Source organism: Thalassophryne amazonica, chromosome 3 (genome assembly GCF_902500255.1).
Source record: "Thalassophryne amazonica chromosome 3, fThaAma1.1, whole genome shotgun sequence".
NCBI lineage: Eukaryota > Metazoa > Chordata > Actinopteri > Batrachoidiformes > Batrachoididae > Thalassophryne > Thalassophryne amazonica.
Window position 1 is genome coordinate 50,189,439 of NC_047105.1, and position 26,273 is coordinate 50,215,711.

Below are 26,273 nucleotides of genomic sequence, written 5' to 3' on the forward strand. Positions count from 1 at the left end.
CCCTCATACTAAAACATTGGAAAAAATTAAATATATTGCTTTGTAATGGCCATGAGATGAATCTCTCCTCCCTTGAGTGAGGCATTAAACACTCAGACATATTGGACATCCCTGCCTGTTGGGAGGTTTCAAGATGGACAAAGACATGTGTGGAATCAGTTACCTCAACTGCGTGTTTGTAGTGTGATGAACACTTAGCATACGGTCAGAGGTTTGGGGGGGTTTCAGAGGGAGTGTGAACGACTGCGGTAAGAGGAGAGGGGTGCCCCAGACTTTTTTCTTTACTAGCGACTGATTGATTAATGTTGTTGTCGGGGGCATGGGGTCCCTGGAGAGGATGAGGAACTTTGTGTGATATGTGAAGGTTTTTACAAGCAGCGGCGAGCTTGAAAGTGATGGGATGAGATCCTGGCCAAATGAGAAATCCATCAGGAATGCATTCTCTTGCTTTCCTCTCCTCTTTATTCTCTCACTCTCTGTCTTTGCAAGAACAGCTGCTGCTATAACTCTACTGTACTCCGGTCTTACTTACAACCAAAGGACATTCAAGCTGTCAGACAGGGTCCAGGGTCTGAGGTCCAAAAACCCCCAGAAGCCTCTCTGTCAGGCCTTTCTAAGACTGAGGCTAATGATCAGCGCAATATGGTTAAAAAGGGCCACATCCTCCTGACATACGAAAACATCAGTGCTGTTATTAAGCGTAATATTATTAGATGTACAGGAGGGGTGTCTTTAATAAGACCTGGCTGTGTGTGTGTTTGTTCATGTTTAACGTGTTTTACAAGGTTTTTAAGGGATTTGCCGTATGTGCTGCTCAGGCAAGGCAGAGTGAAACAGCATGAGCATGCACGCCAGGATAGAGGAAAGATATTAGTTCTCTGCACTGAGCCACCTCAGCACAAAGCTTTTAAAGTAAGCATTACACAGTTGTGGACAATGTATCCACATTCCAGAAGGAAAAGTACTGCAACATCATAGTAAAAAAAAATCATAAAGTTTTACATTCATAAATATACTTAAACCTGCTTAATTTCTTTGTAATCATGTTGAAATCTAGTGTTTATGAAGTAAGTTTATTTCTGTGGTATGTCATTAAATTTCAGATTATTTTACTGCTGGAAAAAGTAAGTCCCTTCGGCTGCTCCCTTGTTTGCACTCGGGGTCGCCACAGCAAATCCATGGTGGATCTGCATGTTGAATTGGCACAAGTTTTAACTTCATAGTACATGGTGAAATGTGGCAGGGGTGGGGTTTGAACCTGCGACCTTCCGCACCTTATTTTCAGAGAATTCCATGGCAAACATAGTGAGTTTGCTCTATGAGATTTTGCAGACAATTTGAAGGAAACACATAAGATTCAATGCATGCAAGATTCAATGGTTCATGATTCATTCAATGAAAATTGGGGACTCAAAATTTCCGACTAGCAACTAGGAAAAATACATTTAACAAAGCTAGGATGGAATGGACTTGTAACTAGCAGATATCCAGCAAAAGGTCCACATGAAGTATGTCCACATTTTATCCTGAGTTCCTCCCAGTGGGATCAGATGTGGACTGAATGTATCAGCTGTGTTTGTTTCAGACTTTCTGCTGAAGATTCAAGATCTAACACATTTCTTCAGCTCCATGAAGGTAACAACAACATATGTTAACGCGCTATAGCACTGAGTGTGCCTTGGACTTAATTTGCATCAATCTTTAAGAAACACAAACAGCAAGTTACTATGTGGTACATTTGTCTGGAGTAGGTAGTTTTCAAAAACTGAAGGACTGTGCAAGAAAAACACTATTGGGGGAGGCCATGAAGACATCCATCACTCTTAAGGAGTTACTGGCTTCTGTGGCTGTGATCAGAGAAATTGTCCAAAGTGCATCTTTTGTCTGTTGCACCACCAGTTATACAGCTTCATAGAGGTGTGGAACAGAGACATGAAATTTCAGCAACATTTTGCCAGAAGACACATGTATGAAAATCTTTCTCTGGTCCACCCGACCATGAAGCTGTGACTGGTGACAGAACAAATAAAACTTGCATGATGAAAAATTTCTTCAGTCACATCCATGGTAGCCGATAACTCCTTCAGAGTTGTCTGGGTGTCTTGATGGCTTCCCTCACCAGTCGCCTTCTTACATGGTCACTCAGTTTTTGAGAACTGCCTCCACCAGACAGATTTACTGTACAGTACCATGCTCTTTGTTTTTATTACTTCTCTAAAAAAAAAAAAAAACTGGCTGTAAAAATGATGATCTAGGTGTGTACTTAAATGCACCCAAACATTTAGACACTATTGTTTTGGCTTTGATATTTTTATTTTACATATGATATGTTGTAGACATTAGTTGTCACTGTGAGTTTAAATGACATCATTTTAGAAATTTTAACATAATTCTAAATTATTATTAATTTTTATTTGATGTCATTAACAAAATTAAAGTGTGTAAAAGTTCAAGGTGCACATAGCGTTTTGGCAGCATTTTAGCTAATTGCACCTTTTGACTCTGGAACGTCATGCTGGGAAACCAAGTTTTCTCATCCCAATTTTTTCTTGCATGGTTCAAACAGAAGAAGGCAAAAAAACAAAAAACAAACAAAAAAAAATTATCTCAAAATCAAAGGTGACACCTGAAAGTGGTTATAATGTATGATTTACATTTAATAATCTTAATCTGCAAATAACTTGTTAACTACAGCTGTCAAATAAGTATAGTAGATAAACTTTTATGACATTTTCTCTCAAATGTAGTGGAGACAAATAGAACACCATCAAATGGACTAACCACATCAGCTGAAAGCTTCTTAAAAATGCACTTAATGGGGTCACATTTCACAAAATAGCTTTTGAGCTACCTTCTGAATATGGTTGGCACTATATGTTACACAACCTCAAAGTCCCATAATTTCCTGATGCTTTGCTGCTATAAAGAAAAGTTGGGCTTGGAAGAGCTCATGTTTTGACTTCAGTTACATGTCAGGGAAGTCCATAGTTGGACAGCTACTTCTGAGTAAGTCACGCCCACATTGTTGGTGGTAGCATGAGGGGGTGTGGCAAGCTGCAGCTCCTTTCCATTTAAAGCTACAGGCACAGAAATACATTGTTTCTTTGAGACGTGAAAATGGGATTTCTTTAGGCATCTATAGGCCCCCCTGACACCTGCACGACTTTGATCTGCAAACTTGCACGCACTTCGTCGTGACAATCCCACACGCTATGTTCACAGCTGGATGCCGTGCTTTGTTCCACTGGAAGCTGCGCTTGTGTGCTGGACGTTGCGTATATAAAATAATTATTTCGTAGCGGATTTAGCATTTTCTCTCAGAGTTGGCTGTCGAAAATGCCTCTAATCACTTCCGGAATCACAGAGGACTGTTTCATCTGCCGCCTTTTTTTCCTTCTCTCTCTCTTGTGCGCTTATTGAGGTGAAGAATGCATCTGAAATTGCCGAAAAGGTAATCATTTGTAATGTTTATATTGTAACAACTTGGTAAAACAGTTGCATGTTCATTCCTTCTTATGAGTAGCTATAAAGTATGTTCATGATAGATTTAACATCTCGTTAGAATTGTTCAGACAAGCTGTGTTGTGACGCGGTGTGCTGATGCAGTCAATCTCACTCACACGCAGTGTTTTTTAATTGTTTACGCAATGTTCATGTGAAGTTCACATAATTAATGCACGATGGAGATTTTGAACATTTAAAAATTTTCTTTGTGCACTTGCACACAGCCATGCACAGTTTACAACGAGTTTGATATGAGTTTACTCTCCTGCACGGCAGAGTGTGCGCAAGTGTGCAGATCAAAGTGGTGCAAGTGTCAGGGCACTCTATGGAACATGTCTGCCTACTTTTAAGACACTCTATGACCTGTACTAGTTTACTGCTAAGGTGCATAATACAACCCCTTTAAGTGCTTGATTTAATGTGCTTAACTCTGCAACCCCACATGTGCTAATGGCCTCGGCACTGCCTCACCTGCACTCTGGCCTCTGTCAGCTTCGTCCTCTGAGCCAGCTCCTCTCTAGTGTAGATGTCTGGGTAATGTGTCCTTTCAAAAGCCTTCTCCAGCTCCTCCAGCTGTTCGGCAGTGAAGGTGGTGCGGCTGCGCCTCTGCTTCCTCTTCAGGGGCAAGTCAGGCTCCGAATCTACATCTGAGCACTCATCTGTGCGATTGCCTGAAATGGAAAGGAAAGGGATGCATCTTTAGCAAGCATGTGCGTGAATCACAGTCGCTTTAACGGTGTTATCTACACGGAGGATTCAAATGCAAGCTACTCTGCTCTCAGTGCACTACAGAGAGAATATTATCTTAATCTGTGGATATTTATTTAATATAGAAGAGGCCCTGATACACAATCCTGTCTATGAGAGGGGCCCCAGAGGCTACTGGGGGAGAGGGCTGCAGGTGGCGAGAAGAGTGCGGGTGTGTTGGTGGGTAGTGGGGTTAATCTGCACAGGCCACCTTGCTGCTCTTCACCCTGCTTTTCTCTCTCACTGGCCCAGGGCGCCCGGCTCATACGCAGTGTATAAAACACAACACAGTATCGTGGCAAAACCATTCAGCTCCGTGTGTTTCCATCTGCTGTCATTAAATGAATTAGAACATATTTTACATTACTTTTTAGGCATTCAGCTAAGCTGAATTTTCGCTCGAGGAACACAGATAGAGCACAAAGCTCTACAATCCAGGCCGACAGGGAAATTTCTGACAGCAAATGCGCATTACCACTGCACATTACCATTATAACTGAATTTAGAAAATTGCATCATTTTCACCTCCTCTGCACGTCTATTCACACTACATGGCCCTTTTCAGCTTGTGTCATAAAATTCATATTTTCATAATTTCCTCATTGAGACACTGACAGGGCGGCGTGATGTGCCAGTGTTGCCCCAGGCTTTGTTGGATTGCATCATGCACCGTCCAGAAAGTGTGGGAGAGGAAAAATAAAGGGAGAAGAGGGTGTATGAAGAGATTTCAGCTTCTGACAGAGGCCTTCGCCGTTTAACTTGCGAATGCCTCGCCTAAGTCAGTTCCGACTGTTTAAGTCGTTGTTTCCATGTTTATAGTTGAATGAGATCTTGCGACAGAAGTGGACACACTCCCCAAATAACAACTGTGAGAACAAAAGAGCAACAGAGCTGGCAGAGTCTCAAGGCCAGATCCAGAGTTTAATTAAACAAGGAATTATGGGATTATATAGAGACTATCATTACCGGCCACTCTATGGGTCTTCTATGACCATTTTTTGTCCCCCTGAGCGCCTACTCAGTGATTCTCTGCGGATTACACGTGGCCACAGGACATGAGGCTGCATTCATTAAATCAATTCTTTAGTCTGATCCTTTTTAATAAACATTGATTCTTGAAGTGCAGCCTCACTCTGCTGCAGAACACCACTGAACATACAAAGTTGAATATGTACATATAAGACATATCCCTTTGTTGGTTTTCATGAGGATGCGTATCCATTTGCTTGGTAACTTGCCATGACGACACTTGAAACCAGCCTGGCAGTGTAGGGATCGCTTTTCCAAAGTCACCTCTGCGTCCTACAGGGAGACGCGGGGTCCAGAGGAGATAAGCATTCAAGGGGCTCAAGAAAGACACCAAAGTCTCAGCCTCACATTCTCGCCTTTTTCTCACTTTTCTCATCACTGTTTGTTAGAGACGGACCGTCTCGTGCATTTGGGTCACAACCAGCCAGCTATGAGTCGATCGACTGAGAAACATCAGCAGACAAAATCTTAGCCAAAAGAATCAGCACATCTGCTGCGGTGCACAAAAACACAACAAGGGAAAGTTTGTTAGGCGGCACCCAAAGGGGCGAAATGGGATGCAGAACTCATCTGCATGCAGACAAGGATCAATGAATAAAAGCTACAAAACATCTAAAAACATATGGCTACTTGTCACAATGATGCAAGAAGAGCCCGGTGCTGTGTTCAGGCGTAGGCGATCCGTCAACACACGTCAGTATTCAGAGTTAAAAACACTTTCCAGTCTGTTTGCTGTTCAATATCACATTTGTTTGTCTCCTCGCGTGTGTGCCAGCGTTATCCAAAGACAAAATAATTCTGTGCAAAATGAATCCCTGTGGGGGTGTCCAGGTCAATTCCTTAATGGTCCACACAGCACAAAAAGGTACATTCTGATTAGACCTTGGTATAATGCAAGTGCTGTAATTCCATTCAAAGGTTGGTGGGCTATTGATAAACCTCTTATGCCTCGTCTCATTACTTATCTTCCAATTAGAATCTAATTATGTGCTGTCTAGTGGGTGTGATTGCTGCCATGCACTCTCCTGCAGGGGCCCTCTGAGGTTCTCCTCCGGTATTGATTTTAAATCAGGCATTAGAAGTAAGAATTAATCAGCTTTATACATTGCAAAGCTTGATTAAGAAAAAAAAACAAACAAAACAGCAGGAGTAAAAGCTCTCTTACCCACAAATTTAACAAGTGTCACACTGTTAGAATGTAGATTAAAGATTTCCCTGAAATAACCAATCACTGACTTGAACTCTGGAACTAGAATCACAATACTTAGCTCAGGATTAATTTAACATCTCATGGTATCTTCTATTCACATGGATAATGAGTGAATACTTCCCCTCTTCATCTTTAAATAAACACTGTTTAAGCACGTCTGTAACTCAAATTCCCAGTGGCCACAAGGACATTTGCAGAATGTACTTGGTGCATGATCATTTATACATGTGCAATGCAGCTAAAACAAGTAGGTGCCCAGATGCTGTTGGTTCAGTTAAAAGTGCTTACAGCACATTTATTAAAAAAGTCAACATACTTTTGGGCTTTTCTACATTTTAATTTCATTATGCCATTAAAAAAAACAAAAAAACAAAACAGGTTTCTCTATATTAATATTTTTTAAATTATTTCCCTTTAACCTCTGAAAACAATTTTCAACATGATATAATAAAAAAAAAAATTAAAGACAAAATAATAGGTTGCGTCTGTATGGGTACCCTTTAATATAACAAAATGAATCATCACTGTTAAAGACAGATTTATTTAGATAAGTCAAGTACATGAACTTTTCCAAATCAAAGAAAACAGTTAGGACCATACATATTGGACAGGGGCACAGAGAAGGATTATTATTATTTTTTCTTTAATCTAGGCTCAAGTCTCCCATGTGCCTTCTGGGAAACTGTAACTCAAATTTCACATCTTCCACTCCATCATGAAGCTGTGTAACTGGTGAAGTAACAGATGAAAGCTGTACTTTGCAGTTTCTCCAATCAAAGCCAGAAGTCTGCATCTCTTTTGGAGCTGTCATTCGTGTCTTGGTAGCTTCCCTCATGAGTCTCCACCTGTACAGTTGCTGACTTTTTGAAAACTGCCTACTCCAGACAGATTCATCATACAGTGTTATACCGTTTGTCTTTCCTAAGGACTAATGGAAATGAAGCTGAAGACATATTCAGTGGATTGGACATGCTCATATATCCTTCCTCTGACTTGTCTAATAAAGAAAACTGGCTGTAAATGTGATGATTTTGTTGTATTATATTAAAATGTAAGCATACTTTTGCATGCATATTTTGGCTTTGATTTTTTTTTATGTATGTCATGTACAGGTTTGTTTTCTTAAGCCTAGGGATGGGTATTGATAAGATTTTATCGATTTCGATGCCATTAACGATTCTGCTTATTGATCAGATTCCTTATTGATTCCCTTATCAATACCTCTTGTGATTTTTCTGTGTACTAAAAGTAGGCTTAACAGGTTTTATATGCCAACAACATTTCATTGAGTCTGAAAGTAAATAAATATGAAATTTGTCACTGGATCCTTGATCTCTGGACATAAATATAAATAAACAAAATATGTAGATTTTGTCAAAAGCATTTCCTTTTGAGACATTAATGACATGAATGTCACTCCATAGCGCTGAGGTAAGCTCAGCCAGCTGCGCTGCACGTCAGCATCAATGTAATTCATAAAGAATCCAGGACGTCTCATTTTGGGAGGAAAAAACATTTTAGTTTAGGTTGTAGTTTATTGTTTGTATTACGTTTGGAAAGAGGTGTTATTTGATTTAAAACGGTGAGTTGCTTTATTAAGTTATTAATTCCAGCCGGACTCTAACTTGACTCGGCAGAAAGTGGCGCAGCATTTGAAGCTGTGCAAACGGAATGGGGGACGATTCTCATTTCTTGCCTGCAACAAGACAAGAGTCCCAGTTAGTGACTTTAATCTACACAAAAGCGACTCAGGGTTGACATATTTTAATGGCTTTGAGAGGGGTTAAGAAGCGAACTTGCCGCTTCTGAAAAGCATTGAAGCAGCGAAGCAAAGAACCAATGAATCAGTGGATCGGAGAATTGCTTCGCTGTTTCATGCTTCAAAGTGGAACCATTACAGAAGCAGTTGATTACAGACCCACTGCAGGGTCTGCAATCAACGTAGAAAAATGATCATTTTAATTCAAATGCATTCAAAATCGTTAAGCAAAAAGGGTGTTGATGTTGGTGGATCGGATCATTTCTTAACCCTACTTAAGCCTGAAATATTTTTAATGGCAGAGAAAAAAATTAAAATGTGTAAAAACCCAAAAGCGTGTGGACTTTCTATAGCCGCTGTTTGTTGCACAGTTGGTGCAGCTTGGCAAATCTTTTACAGCAAACTCCCCAGTTTTAATTCAACTCACACAGTGTTAAAAGTAACACAATTTCCAAGTTTACATAATTCTGACTAGTACAGAGTTAAAGTTACAGTTAAGTGTTAAAATACTCAGTAACAGATTTGTCACACTTGCAGTGTTATTGTACAACACTGTACAGATCTGGAAGTGCAATAGCTTTTGAGTCAAAGCCCACAACCTTCAGGGTAGCAAACAACAGCACTAACCAATGAAAACTCACAAGGGTCACACAAATTATTTTCTTTTTCCCTCTTTATTCACTCACCTAATGGACGGTTAAAATAACACCTTCAGGGAGTTAAATTCTGCTTGCAAAAGGTTGAACCAACACTGATATATTCAACCCAGAGAAAAAGTTGTAACTATGAAATATGTCACCTTGAGATTTTAAAGGTGAAAAAAGGGCGATTCTAATTTTTACAGACTTGGAAAGGACAAAAAGTTAACAACTTGCAAGCCTGATTTATTAAATTGTGAACATGTGGTAAGGATTTCTGAACCTGATTTAAAGCATCATTTCATACTAAAAATGAGCAATCTGAGATTTCTGACGTCTGACAATCTGGATCCGGATCACCTCTCAAATTCAGTGGAGTGTTCCATGCCCTAATATCTATTTGTGGTGCAAATTTGGTGAGAATCCCTGAAGTAGTTTTGACGTAATTTTTCAAAGCTTATATAAAGTGAAATATTGATCCAGAATCCAGATTGGGATCTGGATCACCTCCAAATTTTCATTTTCTTCCATGCCCTAATCTATCTATATGTCTGTCTGTCTATCTATGTATCTGTGGTGAAAATTTCATCAAAATCCGTGTAGTAGTTTTGACGTAATCCTGCTAACAGACAGACAAATAAACAAATGCCGATGACTTTATTACATCCTTGGCAGATGTAATTAAGCCATACATTACTAATTGGGATGCCATTTTCATAGGTATAAATAATTACAAAGAAAAAAAACTGGGTGAACATACTAATGCAGTAATTCTGTATTGGTGATTGGTATTTGATTTGTTATTATAGATTATGTGGCTGACTTTCTGAAACCTCACAAGCATTCCTTATCATGATGTTTTAATTAATATATTGGTTATTGCTTGCGCTTTAATAGTTTGCATTGTACTTTAAGGGCATTGAGGTTTAAAACTGACCTCATAGACTCCTTAGACTACAAGCAGATGGGATCCTCATCAATGCTTTCCCTGAAACTCCTCCGGTCTTCATGCATTCAGCCCATCTTGTCTTATCCCTCTACCCCTCGGACTTTACCAATCATCCACTTTGATGTAATTAAACAGCCAGCCATCCACTCACTTCCAACATCTAACCAAGCTCTGTGAGAGGCTGCAACTTCAAAGCAGAGGAAAAATGTTCTATATATACGTTTGTTTGTTTGTTTGCTTATGTGTGTGCGTCCTTGTTTGAAATGTAATATGGTGTCAATATTCTGTCCTTTTGTAATACCCACTTATTCCAATTAAGGGTCACAGTGGGCATGAAGCCTATCCCCATGGTCACTGACTGAGAGGCGGGCTACACCCTGGACAGGACGCCAGTCTATCGCATATAGACAGACAAATGCATTCGCACTTATGGTCAATTTACTGTCACCAATTCGTCTTTGGACATGGAAGGAAGCCATAGCACCTGGAGGGAACCCATGCAACAGCTATTGCAATTAATAATATAATAATAATAATAAAAGCTATTGCAGTGCTAACCACTCATCCACTGTGCTGCCGATCATGTCAACATCACGCATAAAAACTACTGTATTCTCTGAGAAGCAAATAAAAACCTTGAGCTTCATTGTGTTGAAAACACCAATGTACAAATCAAATGCACTGAAACTACTAGTGTAAAATTCTGAATATGTCAACATTCCTACCAAGTATAGGTGGCTCTAGGGTAGAGGTTGATGGTGCAGTAGCCCCCTTTCCCCACTCCAAGAATTTCATTAGTCCCATTTTAACCTACAGAAACCAGTACTTTGTTATTTTCCCCACAAAAATTTTTTATTCAACCTCAGTTTCTCAAAACAACTAAATGGTAAATGGGACTGCATTTATATAGCACTCTTCCATCTGCATCAGACACTCAAAGCGCTTTACACATCAATGCCTCACATTCACCTCGATGTCAGGTGGCTGCCATGCAAGGCGCCCATTACACACCGGGTGCAACTAGGGGATTAAGGACCTTGCCTAAGGGCGTTTAGTGATTTTCCAGGCAAGCTGGGATTTGAACCAAGGATTCTCTAGTCCAAAGCCCAATGCTTAACCATTAGACCATCAACTCCTCTAAACTACCATCCTTCAATGAGTTCAGTTTTGATCCATGGAACCAGAATGTACATCCCAATCCCCAACTGCACTCCTCAGATCACAAGAAGGCCCCAGACTTCTATAGTCTCCAATTCCATGCCAATCTCCAGTAACTTCCTGTTCTGTCATTTTTACAAAGGCTAAGTGCATATTAAAACTAGAAGCACTCAGAGAGTGCAAACCTCCGCCAAGGTCATGGGGTCACTGATGCCTAAAAAAGTCTAACAATGATGTTTGCTCAGTAGTAAAAAAAGTTTCATCTACTGTGACTGGATAGCATGTATCCTTAGCGCTTGGCATCACAGTTTATTGCAACTTGCACCTTTCCCCAGAAGCTACTGTCATATGAGCACTGATATTGATATTGCATGTGCTTATAGACAAAAACAAATAAGAGACAAAATTCAATTTATTATTTAACTAAACTGCAAATATATTAATTTTTTAACATTTATGAAACACTTCTCTAAACAAGGCCATAGGGTCACTGACCATAAAGAGATTCCCTCCTTGGCACAGTGATCTATTTCTTTTTGTCTCTTTCTCTAAAACTGTATATAATAATCATTAGATTATTAATATATAAACAAAAAAAATTTAAGAAATATTACAATTTGAAAACAAATGCACCTGAACGTGAATGACAGCTGCAACTGCTTATGCTAACTTTTAACATTGAAAATGCCATAGACATGCTAGACAGCGTTAGCATCGGGATCCGGATCGTGATCCGGATCACCACTAAAATTTAATCACTTGTTCCTCTTGTCATTTCCAACCACTCCACAAAATTTCATCAAAATCCGTTCAAAACTTTTTGAGTTATCCTGCTGACAAACAGACAAACAAACAAACGCGACCGAAAACATAACCTCCTTGGCGGAGGTAATAATTACAATAGCTGATAGCATGCTTGAACATATTGTAATACTACAAGTGTCTTCTAGCTATAGACGAGTTGTAGCATAATTAACTACTGTTAATATCAGGCATCGGCAATGCATTGAACATAAATAGCATACAAAATTAAACTGTATTAAAACTTTTAACATAAGCAGAGTTGACCGTTGGTCAAGTTATCTCAGCCTCTGAGTGGTTCTGAAAACTGCTGCAAAACTGTATCGAGTTTAAATAAAAAATATGGCTTTGCTGATGCTCTGATTCTGATTTTATTTAACAGCTGAAGAGAATCTAATGCAATGTTGATATCTTTTGGAACAACAGCAAACACCTCAAAACACTTCATAATTTGCAAAGCTGTTAATGTGAAAAACAAACTGTACAAACATTGTTGTGGCAGCCCGTGGAGCAGTGGTTAGAACTCTTGCTTCACAGCTAGAAGATCCTGAGTTCAACTCGATCAATACCCAGTTTGTAACATCTACACGTGTCTGAGTGAGTTTCCTCCAACCACCAAAACACGCACATCCACTCAGCCACCGGGGTACATAGCGCACGTGTAATACCAGTCCCACGCTCAGGTAGAAGCACCTGGCGTAAAAACTTCAAAATCGAATAAGCACATTGCAGATTTGGATAAACAGGTGATCTGTAACACTCTACAGCAACATATGATACTGGAAAGTATTAACAGCTGTTTACGGCTAACTCAAGTAACTTCTGTATTTTGGATTGAATACAAAACAATGTTGTACATTTTAATGAAGTATTGTATTTTTCTATTCAAAAACAAATGGAAACAACATGATTTACATACAACATAAAGCTATAAAAAGTATCTTGTAAAATACTGTGCTTCTTATCACAGTAATTAACAGCAATTTTGCAACAGCTTTATGGCAACTGCTATTTCAGGTATCAGTAATAAATAAAAAAGAGTCAACTCTTTTACAGTGCACAAATTCTATTGCTTTACCACTAAATGATAATGCCCCCACCAAACCACACCACGAAAAGAATCTTTACAGCTGCCGCTGCTAAACAGATGTGTATCAACTGCAAAATAAATAAATAAATGCTAGTCTTGCAATACACACCAGCATTTCTGCAAAGGCACTGGATAAAATAACAGTTACTATCTTTTATACATGTATTATTATCGAAAAACTCAACTCTGCATCTGTGTTGTGGTTTTTCCCTCTTCATCTCCTACCTGTGATCACACTAATTTTAAGTTGTGCTCATCCCAAGAAGACTGGTTCTGATATCGTAAGTCACGGCCTCAATATCAGTCATACCTTTGCAAACTATCCAAGACAGAGGGACAAAAACAGACGGGGCTTTGGCAGCAACATTAGCTCATAATGGCTCATTTTGAAAAGCATATTAGTTCCAGCATAATTACAATCAGGCCTCATGCTCTGTGTTTTGCAGGCATTCACAGGACCAGCCTCTGAGTACAGAGTCACACCAGTTGACTGTGACTGACAGCAGATTTATTTAAAAATGCTGTGTCCCCCCCCCACCTCCCTCTTTTTTCCCCCAAAGGACAAAAATAACATCGCATCTTTTCTCCCTATTTATGTTGACTTGTTTATTTTGTGCCTACCTTTTGTCGTAGTTGATACTGCAATTATACTTTTTGTCAGTCAGAGGGGCTGAATATCAAAAGGCCTAATTATGCAAACAGGCCTGCGATAAGAGGCATCTTCCTGAGATGGGATCTGCTATCTCTGACATGCATCTGTCTCAGTGCTGTCTTTGCTGCTCCAGGCCTGCATATAAACAGTGCTGCCTGTCCCCGGGACTGCATTCGATTCAACCACCGACACTGGAGCGGAGGGATGTATCGGGGGCGGTGGGGATCGTGCTGCAACATCAAATAACTAACAACTTCCCAATTTGCATTTCTCTGAGAATGGTGCGGCATCTCTGTTTAATGCTGCTCATCCCAAAGGGGTTGCCAAGTTAAAGGAGCCATGTGATTCATGGCATTTACCAATGGATGTGTCTGAGATAGGAACCTCAAGTGAATACAAGATAGATGACAGCGATAACCAGAATGGTTTAAAGACCAATTCTCTTTGAATAATCTTTTCCTGTAATTATCTCCCTTGAAGTGAAAACAAAAACTCTAAAAGTGAGCAGTATGGGTTGTGGCACATTTGTATATATTAGAATAAAATATTCAGATTAATATACCAAAAAACAAAAACAAAACAAAACTGTCTATATATCAAACTCAAGTTGGTTTGGTTACATGCCAAAACGTATCATCAATTTCCTCTGGTTTGTCAGTGACCTTCTCTGGGGCCATAATTTGACATTTAGCTGAAATTGAATTTGGATGTGATGTGTAACTATACATATGGATATTAAAAAACCAGCACATATCTAAAATAAAATCATTCCCAGCTCACCTTTATGGACATATGTTATTGCCTTCAGCTTTGTCTCACGCCTATAATGTCAATTACCAGTTTTGCAGACAGCGATGAGGGACAAGGACACTTTCCCAAAGTCTGTCTGGGAAAAACAGCAAGCAACACAAAATGTGTGCAAAACTGTTGCAGTATCTATGCACATTTTGTAAAAATTTCCTGCAAAATGCAGCATTTGAAATATTTCTACAAACAGTTTTCCATCCTGTAAAGATCAAACAACTGCTTAAAGGGGTTGTATTGTGTAAAATCTTTAGTTATCCACCTTTTACACTGACATATACAACTGTGCATGTAGAAATTCTCCGGTGGTAAACAAAGTGTGGGCCTGAAACAGCTTATTTAAAACTTTCTGGAACAGACTATTCATGTGGCAGCTCAATGAGACACCCAATAAGTATCTGGGTGTGAACCCTCACTGCCACCCCAAAGAGTGAAGGTGCTTGCTGTGCAGCAGCTACATTCTATTTAAAACAACAGTAACAGATTGCTTCTAAAGCCTGTTTTTTACTTCTGCAATACTGCAGTACTGCACGTCCTCTGGTCAGCATAGAGAATATAATGATGGGTAATCAAACACTGTCTGTGCTGTAGACAGGAAGAAATTCCCTGGTTGAATTTACTACTGCAGTCAAATGACAGGCGTAGCCTACTCTACCTCCAGAAAGTATTCACAGCGTTTCACTTTATCCACATTTTGTTACTTTACAGCCTTATTCCAAAATGAATTAAATAATTTTTTTTCCTTAAAATTCTACAAACAATATCCCACAATGACAATGTGAAAAAAGGTTTTTTGTTAGATTTTTGCAAATTTATTAAAAATAAAGAAAACTAAGAAATCACATGTACAATATGAAGCTCAAAATCGAGCTCAGGTGCATCCTGTTTCCACTGATCATCCTTGAGATGTTTCTACAGCGTAATTGGAGTCCACCTGGGGTAAATTCAGTTGATTGGCCATGATTTGGAAAGGAACACACCTGTCTACATATAAGGTCCCACAGTTGACAGTGCATGTCAGAGCACAAACCAAGCATGAAGTCAAAGGAATTGTCTGTAGACCTCCGAGACAGGATTGTCTTGAGGCACAAATCTGGGGAAGGGTACAGAAACATTTCTGCTGCTTTGAAGGTCCCAATGAGCACAGTGGCCTCTATCATCTGTAAATGGAAGAAGATCAGATCCACCAGGACTCTTCCTTGAGCTGGCCACCCGTCTAAACTGAACGATCGGGGGAGAGGGGCTTTAGTCAGGGAGGTGACCAAGAACCAGATGGTCACTCTGTCAGATCTCCAGCACTCTTCTATGGAGAGAGGAGAACCTTCCAGAAGGGCAACCATCTCTGCAACAATCCACCAATCAGGCCTGTATGGTAGAGTGGCCTGACGGAAGCCACTCCTTAGTAAAAGGCACATGGCAGCCGTCCTCGAGTTTGCCAAAAGGCACCTGAAGTACTCACAGACCATGAGAAACAAAACTCTCTGGTGTGATGAGACAAAGATATAACTCTTTGGTGTGAATGTCAGGCGTCATATTTGGAGGAAATCAGGCACCATCCCTACAGTAAAGCATGGTGGTGGCAGCATCATGCTGTGAGGATGTTTCCTCAGACTGGGACGACGGTTCATCTTTCAGCAGGATAATGACCCTAAACACACAGCCAAGATATCAAAGGAATGGCTTCAGGACAACTCTGTGAATGTCCCTGAGTGGCCCAGCCAGAGCCCAGACCTGAATCTGATTGAACATCTTTGGAGAGCTCTGAAAATGGCTGTGCACTGAGGCTCCCCATCCAACGTGATGGAGCTTGAGAGGTGCTGTAAAGAGGAATGGGCAAAACTGGTCAAAGACTAGTCCACCAAGTTTGTGGCATTATATTCAAGACGACGTGAGGCTGCATTGCTGACAAAGGTGCAACAACAAAGGATTGAGCAGAGGCTATGAATACTTATGTACATGTGATTTCTTAGTTTTTTTTTATATAAATTTGCATATATATTTGCAAATATTAATAAAAACATTTTTCATGTTGCCATTATGGGGTATTGTGTGTAGACGTTTGAGGGAAAGTTACTCCATTTTGGAATAAGGCTATAACATAACAAATTGTGGAAAAAGTGAAGTGCTGTGAAAACTTTCCGGATGCACGGTAGGTGGACTATTGAATTTTAGATTATGGAATAAAACTGCATTTGGAACCCTTTTCGGAAAATCCTGAAAATAAGTTTTCTTTCATGTAACACAGAGGCTCTTCAAAAAAGTGAACTTTAAGATGTTTCCTTCAGGATGTATCCCCTCAGGATCTATGGGGCATTTCTGGTTAAGAGCCTTGGTGACTTATATTACCTAGCCAAAAAGATGTATATGAGCACTTTAATATATTGTGGAAAGTCTTCCATAGAATCAGCCTCTCATTGCCGGTGTCAGTGACACTCATCGACACTCTGCAGGAAAATTCCAACATTTTTCTTCCCTTGTGGCTCCTATGGAATCACATTCTTTACAGAAAAGGAGTCCAGGGTTTGAATGTGAGGAGAAAAAGGCAAGTGAAGAAGAAAGATGGGAGGCTCAATAATCTTTGGCTCTCACAACAAACAATTAGCCCCCTTTTCTGTGTCTGAGGTGGGAGGGTGGGGGCCAGGAGAAGAGCGGGAGGGAGAAGCAGCCAGAGCGATGCTCTTTTATGGCTCTTGTCATACGGATGAAGGCACAGCGCGTCCATGAGAGCGCACGCTCAGCTTCCAACAACAGGGCGTCCACTGGGCCTCCCGGCCTTTTCAGGCCGGAGAGACGAGCTCCTCAGGGGGCCATTAGAGCATGAATAGAGGCCTGACAGCCCTGTGCAGCTCCGCAGGGCATCCATAAACGCTGACATATTGACTCCCCATGCCTCTGCACCGCCTGAAAACGTGAAGGGCTTGAAGGGTGGGATTCTTTTTCTTCAGTATCTTACTGGTTAGGACGAGCATATTGCTGAAAATATGATTGTTGCTTAAACTGCACACGCTTTTTAAGATGCTGTTCACAATATTTTATTAAGACTACAGATTATATTTTGGCTTATATTTTGATATGAGGATCAAAATCCAACACTTTATCAACATATATGGATTTGATTATCGTGTCCTGTATTGCAGCGGCTGCTTTTAGAGAAAAGCCAGATTATGTGGACCTGAAGACTTTGAGAGGATCCTAAACAAGAACCTTGCTAAAAACACTTCCTTCAGTAGATCTGCACTGCCACTGCCTGAGCTTTGCTCTTCGCTAATTGAGGTCACAGTAAAAGTAATGAAATTAACAGAGAGCACAAGAAAGTAAAAAAAAAGAAACCCAATGGGGGTCTGTGCCAAATGGCACCAAAGCCAGATCCCCGGTCCTGCAGCAAAAACCTGTAAAACCTACGCAGGAAATCAAAGAGTAATGTCTCAGGGCTGTGAGCCGAGGTCTCCTGGAGGAACAAATCATTTTCTCAACAAAGCCAAAGAGAGATTACTGAGCACAGTATAGGAATGCACAGCGGACAGTTTTATGTGCCCAAGGGAAGTTTCCTAATTTTATGGACAAGGCTGGGCAGCAAATATTGTGGAAAAGTTGGTGTGATATTGAGGACACTCGGGAAGATGAGTTGTGAAGAAACTTTGAAAAGAACCAAACACCGTTGCGATAAAGTCCAATAAATGGAAATGTAATAAAAAACTAGGAAACATTGCAGGAAATGGTGCTATAATGGCTTTCCTTTGAGTTATCATTTCGTAATTCATGTATAAAGTTATTTTTGACATTTGCATGAAAGATCTAAATTTATGAATTGATGGAAGCTCTGAAACCTGCATTCAAAGAGAAATATTAGGTGGATTTGAAACAAATCTAAAAACCTCCAAAGATTTAATATACAATTAACACAAAAAAAGCATATTTCCTGCAAAGAGTGTTTTTTCCCCTTCCAGTGGATCATTAAGCATTAGTGCTTGGCGCTCGTTTGTGATACACTTCCATAGTGAAGGATTGTAATGTGACACGGAGGCAAAGCTTTTTATTGTCAGACTACATATTCCCTAAGGAGAGAATCACTGACGATGCAGAAATAAGCCCATTAGCTGAAAATGGAGGACAACATTTGAAGTTGTTATTTTGTCGGATAGGACAGGAGCTCCGCCCCACTGTTTGGACAAATGCTTTCACAAAAATAAATTTAAAAAATAAAACATTTCTGATTTGTAACACTTAGGGGATGAGTTTATTGTCAGTGTAGTTATGAAAAAACAAACACATGCACAATTAACACAAATGAATATTTCAGCCGTGGTGCCGATCAAGAGCATAAAATGTGAAATGTTCTGGCCCTAAGTAGCGTAGGCTAATGGCAATGTTTAAACTAGCAGACCATGGTCAATGCCCCTCATTCATCACCAAGGGCCCACTGTTGCTAAACGTAATTACTGTTGCACATTATGTGGTCTATTCCTGTATTGTAATAAAATTAGCCAGAAATGCTTTTTGTCTTTTTTAATGCAGTGCCATGGTAACCATTGGATGGTCATAATGTGATGCACTGTCCTGATCCGTGCCAGCTGTCAGAGTCTGACAGCCCCAGCTGACAGGGAGAATTAGAGGAAACTGTTTTATTTAAGTAAATCATGTGGCTCCCGTGCGTCCACCGCACCATTTCACACGCTCACATTAAAGCCTGAGATGTCCTGTTATATTAATTTTTATGATCCTTCAAGTGCTGCTGCTTGTTCCAATAATTACAACATAATCACCAAGACGAAGTTTTCTGCCAAAGGGCCGATCATGTTATCAGCACTTGAATTTATTTTTTTCCTATCTAAGGTTACCAAACAGAAATAAATTCAAAATGCTGGATGTCCCTGTGCTGACCATAATATTTAAATACACTATGTAGATACACATATTACTGCAAATACCACAAACTTAAATAAATCTTCACAATGACAAGACCTACTGTCAGGCAAACTTACATTACAAAGTCAATATTTTAATGGTTTTAATGCAAAGACACTATGTATGAGTTATGGTCATAAAATACAGTGTTATGCAAATGTTTTAGGCACCCTAGAATTTTGACAGTTCTTCATGAGTGGGTTAAAAATAAAACTTCAAATTTCCATTTTTATGTCAAAAAAATGTGACTTTTCCGCTTTCATTCCAAAATGCAATCAATTATTAAGCCACAAATGTCATTACTATTTATTTATTTCTAAGTGTACTGCCTCCTCCATGACAACACAAAGAAATTTACCTTCAATTACAAAGAAAATGATTGCAAAACCCTAATTAAATACAGCCTGATTTTCTTATAAATTATAGAATATCATTGGAAAATATGATCAATTAATCTACTCTAAGTTAAAAGTGGCAACATATTTTACTGAATTATATTTATTTGAAAATATGACAGCTATTTTTTAAGCATGAGAAACATTAAGCTTTTGAACCAAAATGTATGTAGTGAAAATAATCTTACAGAAAAAACATAAAGTAAGCCTTTATATATTTCTGGTCATTCAGCTCCAAAACCAAGACAAAAACTGGCTTTCTGAGGGCTGTAAACACAACATATAGCATTTAGCATATAGGAGAATTGTTTTTGCTCTGTTATTATATAAAGCGCCTTGGGGCAACTGTTTGTTGTGATTTGGCGCTATATAAAAAAAAGTTGATTGATTGATTGATTATTGTGCATCCAGAAAGTATTCACAGCGCTTCACTTTTTCCACATTTTGTTATGTTACAGCTTTATTCCAAAATGGAGTAAATTCATTTTTCCCCATCAAAATTATACTCACAACACCCCATAATGACAACATGGAAAAAGTTTTTTTTTTTGTTTGCAAATTTATTAAAAATAAAAAAAGAGGTCATGTGTACGTCAGTATTCACACTCTTTGCTGAAAGCTTTGTTGATGCAACTTTTGCGATTACAGCCTCAAGTCTTCTTGAATATGATGCCACAAGCTTGGTGCACCTATCTTTGGGCAGTTTTACCCATTTCTCTTTGCAGCACCATCAGGTTGGATGGGGAGCATCAGTGCACAGCCATTTTCAGATCTCTCCAGAGATATGCAATCAGATTCAGGTCTGGGCTCTGGCTGGGCCACTCAAGGACATTCACAGAGTTGTCCTGAAGCCACTTCTTTGATATCTTGGCTGTGTGCTTCGAGTCACTGTCCTGCTAAAAGATGAACCGTCGCCCCAGTCTGAGGTCAAGAATGCTCTGGAGCAGGTTTTCATACAGGATGTCTTGGTACATTGGTGCGTTCATCTTTCCCTCAACCCTGACTAGTCTCCCAGTTCCTGCCACTGAAAAACATCCCCACAGCATGCTGGCACCACCATGCTTCACTGTAGGGATGGTGCCTGGCTTCCCCCAGACATGACGCCTGACATTCATACCAAAGAGTTTAATCTTTGTCTCATCAGACCAGAGAATTTTGTTTCTCATGGTCTGAGAATCCTTTAGGTGCCTTTTGGCAAACTCCAGATGGACTGCCATGTGCATTTTACTAAGGAGTGGCTTCCATCTGGCCACTCTACCATACAGGTCTGATTGGTGGATTGCTGCAGAGGTGGTTGTCCTTCTGGAAGGTTCTCCTCGCTCCATGCTGGAGCTCTGACAAAGTGACCAAAAGGTTCTTTGTCACCTCCCTGACTAAGTACCTTCTCCCCCGATCGCTGAGATTAGACGGGTGGCCAGTCCTGGTGGATCCGAATTTATGGATGATGCTTGGTTTGTGCTCTGACATGCACTGTGGGACCTTATATGTAGACAGGTGTGTGCCTTTACAAATAATGTCTAATTAACTAAATTTACCCCAGGTGGACTCCAATTAAGATGTAGAAACATCTCGAGGATTATCAGTGGAAACAGGATGCACCTGAGTTCAATTTTGAGCTTCATGGTAAAGGCTGTGAATATTTATGTACATGTAATTTTTTAGTTTTCTTATTTTAAATAAATTCTAAAATTAAAAAGTCCGGGGGGGGGTGTTTTGTCAGCATATGACATAAGTTCCTGACAAAATGCATGTTCCCTTATAAATATCTCAATGAATATTTATAGAATCACAGATTTAAATGCAGCTGTTTTTAAACTACTTGTGCATTTTGCTTTACTTTTAAGTTAGAAAAGTAATGTAACATAATCAATGTATTTGTCATTTTATTGGTCCCTGCCTTGTTTTGTGACAACACGATTGCCTGCACAGGTCACGAGGTCATTTCACTGCAGTGATCTGATTGGACCTTTGCTAATAATGATCGAACTGGATTTAACCTGTTCGTTTTCAGGGGACACCAGGAGGACATATCAAACCAATTAAATGAAATCTCAGCTCATAGATGCTCTAAGTTTTTCCATTAAAAACCTTTGAAACTAATCTCCCCCACTGAGAGCACTTGTCTCACCTCGTGGCACGGCTACGAATCACCAGTGGGAGATAAATAAATGGCCTTTAGAAAACATTGACCCTCTTGTCAAGACACATAGCCGCTCAGAGCAGCAGCAGTCCACATGTCAACTCATTCTCTTCCCATTTCCTCCAATCTCTCTCTCTCTCTCTCTCTGTGGAGACACTTCTGTCTAACGACGGCGCACCGCAATCCCAGAAGGCCCAGCGGGGCTCTGAGTGTTGTTTTCCCTCCGGACAACCCTCTCATTGTCCACTGTGAAAGATAATACTTAGAAATCAGGATTCATTACAACACCAAATCTACAAATGAACTGTCCGTGGCGTAGCAGAACTCCCAGGGACCCTCTTCAAACTAAATTGGATTGCCAATATGGCCCACAGACGTTTGAGAAGTTGAGAAAAACAATGGAGCAGAAAATAAACACTCCAAAGCCACAATGCTGATTCCACTTGGTAGACTAACACAGTATTGATCGCCTTCTTTTCTGTTTGTTTAGAAAAGCCTCATCCCTGCTAATAGCTGTCTGAGAGTGTAATCTCTCCCTTGTCCTCCCCCTTCTCTCCTCCCCTGCACAGTCCCCATTATGTGGCTCCTTCAGTGTGCCTCACATAGTTTAGGTTCAGTGTCACACTGGGGTACGGGGCATGGGACTGGGGACCAATTGTTTGCTAATGTTGACACCTGCCAGAGCAGGCTTGGTCTATTTGGGGCCCTCCAAGCTGCAAACTGGATGCTCCCCCTCTTTAGCGAGATTAAGTGTGGGTTGCTGGGGTCACAAATCACTGGACTCCCTCTGATGTTGGAGGCACAGAGCCAGAGACTAAAGAGAAAGCAGGAGAGGGAGGGACAGAGGAGGGCAGAGGGATAAAGAGTGACAGTCTATTGTTTACTGAAAAGGACGAGAATAATGTATCTTCTTGATTACGCGTATCACTACTGCACCCCGTAAAAAAAAGGATCATCAACGAATCTGATGAAACTGTGCATGTTGAGGTGCATAAATGATCAGTGAGATTTGTTTGAAATGCACACTCAATTTCCATGTGACAGCTTGTGCTATACAGTAGGAGAAAAGACAAAGTAAAATGCCACTACTACCAAAGACATTTTGACTGTATATATCTTATAAGATGGATGTAGATCATCCATATACCATTGAGCTTTGACATATTTTAATTTCTTTATCCCATTGTGAAAAGCAACCAAACAACCAACCAACCAAAGAATTCAGGCTTCTCTACATTAAAATTTCTAAAATGATTCTCTTTAAATTCAAACCAAAAACAAATCTCTACAACATGATACAATTTCAAGAAGAATGGCTTTGGATAACAATCCAAATTTTATGCCTCAAGATCCACAATATCAGGATTGTTATCAACACTTTCACATATTGTTAACTTTAGACAATCAGGGGTTGGATGCATGAACATTTCCGAGTCACTTAATATGTCTTGGGCTTCATTTACATCAATCATAAATTAATACATTCCCTCTTGGTGGTCCAGCTTCCTCCCACATCCAGAGACATGCAAGTTAGGTGAACTGGGAACTTTAAATTGTCCATAAGTATGCGTGTAAGTGTGAATGTGTTTGTCTGTATGTGGTCCTGTGATAGACTGGCATCCTGTCCAGGGTGTACCCTGCCTTTCACCCTATGACTGCTAAGATAGGCTCTTCCCACCCCCCAACCCTTGACTGGAATAAGCAGGTATAGAAAATGAATGAATGATAAAGAAATACAAACAGCATGGTACTCTATAATAATAAATCTGTCTGGATTAGACAGGTCTCAAAATCTGAGTGACTGTGCAAGTACAAGACGAGTGAGGCAAGCCACCTAGACACCCATGCCAACACTGAAGGAGTTCTAGGCTTCTGTGGCTGTAATTGCAGAGACTGAGCATAAGGCAAATTTTGTCTGTTCCATCAATGTCACAGCTTCGAGGCGGAGTGGAACAGTGGAAGGCCTTTCATACAAGGAATCAGATTAAATCTAGGCTTGATTCTCCTATGTGCCTTCCGACAAACTCTAGCTAAACTTTTAAGCTGTCTTTGTAAGAAAATCCTTCTCTCCTTCATACCACCATGATGTTGTGTAGCTGGTGATCCAAAATACAAAGGTTGCACTATTACAAGTTTCTCCAGTCACAGCCTCAGGAGTCTATAAGTCTGTCAGAGTGTTCTAGTTGTCTTGGTGACTTCCCTCACTAGTTTCCTCCTTGTACAGTCATTCAGTTTTTGAAAACTGCCTACACATTTACCACCCTGTTTATATTTCTTAATAACAGATGTAACTGAAATCCAAACACATATCTGGTGACTTGGAAATGTGCATGTATCCATCTCCTGACTTTTCGAAAGAAAACTAACCGTAAAAGTGATGATTTAGTCGTGTCATGCTACAGGGTGCCTATAAAAATGAATGAATTCTCCCCCCTGGCATAAGGAAATTAAACTGTGTGAAAGCCCAAGGGTGTGTCGGTTTTATATATTATATATATATATATAAAAAACGGTTACATTTTTTTTGTTTACATATTATGTTGAAAGCTACGACAGACAGTACCCAGCTCCACCTCCACCCCTCCTTCTTTTGCAGATGTACATTAATGCAAAAAAAAAAAAAAAAAAAAAAAGCTGAGATGGGAGCTGAAGCAGAAGCACCCGCTCGCTCTCTTTAAAACTGCTGCTGTCCAGCCTGATCGTGTCAGTTTGAAGGCCCCATTCAAAAGTATTCATGCATCTGCCTTTGAGGCACAATGGCAGCTAGTTTATAAACTGTCTGCCCAGGCACCCAAAGGCTTTAGTTCTTATTGTTTTCAACCCCTTAATAAACTTTTTGGAGGAGTTCATCAACTTGCTTGAATGGTCTATGCAGCAAGTCCCAAGACAGAAAATAACACAAGAGGCTTTTCTCCTCCCTCTTCTTTCTCTCGTCCTTTTCTAGTGGCTTTTGGCCAAACAATGGTGAGAGTCGGCTGTCAGACATCACAGGGCTTTTTTTTTTGTACAGATACCAAAAAAAAAAGTATTCAATAAAAAGAGAATGTGATTCATAAAAAAGGGAATAATTGTGTGTTCACATTTGCACAGACAGCGAGTTTAAAAATGCAGATTAACATTATATTTATTTTGCAAGCCAAAGAGCCATCATTGCAAAATGAAATATATTATTGCATGATGCATGCAAAACATATTTTAACAAAAATACAACTTTTATTGAATAGAAAATAAATGGACAGTAACATAGCTTTAACTTAATTTTACTGCCTATTAATTTTAAGGTGGCTTGACAACTGTTAGACAGAGAGGCCAAATAATGGGCTGCAATAAAATGTAATTTTGGCTGTAATCCAATAATCCACTGATACACCTTTAAATTCGGTGGAAAAAAGAAGCCAAACTTAAAAGTCTTTAATAGATGTCTGCTTTAATTAATTTCATACCTAATTAAAACAAGGCTGCAGTCCGTTCAGGCCTGTTTAGTCCGCTGGATGGACATAATTGAACTAATAGCAGAAAAAAAGTGGCGTATAAAAGCCTGTGGTGGTCCAATTCAACAACATCACCATCCAACCAGCCTGCTCATCACCCCATCTGACCCAAAAAGGTCTTATTAGCTGCCCTGGACCAACCACCTACTGTTTCCCACCGGAGCATTCGGTGCATTTGAACACCCTAATTAGATGTGACAAGTTCACCGAGCTGGTTTGCAAGCAGGAAAAGGCGCTCAGGTTATGATTTCCGAGTCACACTCACAGGGGAATGTGCGGACAGCTGATTCCTGTCAGCCTCATTCATCTTCTTCAGGCCAATTAGAGCTCGCCACTAACAAAGCGGGCCCCGTTGTGGCCAAGAAACTTGACAGGCAAAGTGTGTAGGCGTAAAAGTCAATGAAACGGCAACAGCAAAAATACATTCTGCTTATTCTTATTATTACTGTTATTAAACAGAATATCATTTTAAAAACACACACACAAATAACACATGCCTCTGTTTGCCATATACAATATTTACGACAAATATCAATCACTTCAATAAAACATGAACATTAGACTGTTAGGAGTGTATTTAAAAATGTGTAGAACTGCAGACTAAGCTTATAATGTAACGTAGTATTTAATGTTGGACAATATAGTGTTTTTATGTCTGTGTTTAATAATTTAGTTTTGTGCTATTATGGGGTGTATTTAGTGTGTATGTCACCCTACCTATTTATTAATCCCTGTCATAGTCTGTCTTGATACAACACATTAAATACATTGAAGTTGTGGATATGTTGCTGGCCGAAGGTTTTAGGCACCTGGGAATCAACAACAAATAAAATGTGAGATTCATTATTACTGTTTCTTTAAAGAAACAACTCACTGATCTTGTTGCAAACTTAAAAATACCTTTATAGTTGTACTGACTGTAAAAACCTGACTTAAATGCAACTCAGTTTCCTAAAATTGCAAATCACCTCAAAGAAATTATGTTTTGAAGGTGGAAAGTG

At 39.8% G+C, this 26,273-nt stretch overlaps 1 protein-coding gene across 3 annotated transcripts in view; it reads right to left on the reverse strand.

The window, feature by feature from the left end:
• The window catches only part of pax7a (paired box 7a), a 109,495-nt gene that overhangs the window by 74,423 nt on the left and 8,799 nt on the right, over nt 1-26,273 (reverse strand). For all 3 annotated transcript variants that reach the window (XM_034166224.1, XM_034166225.1, XM_034166223.1), the window contains exon 5: nt 3,976-4,175. In XM_034166224.1, the coding sequence (XP_034022115.1) occupies nt 3,976-4,175 (200 nt within the window). The remainder of the gene's footprint in view (nt 1-3,975; nt 4,176-26,273) is intronic.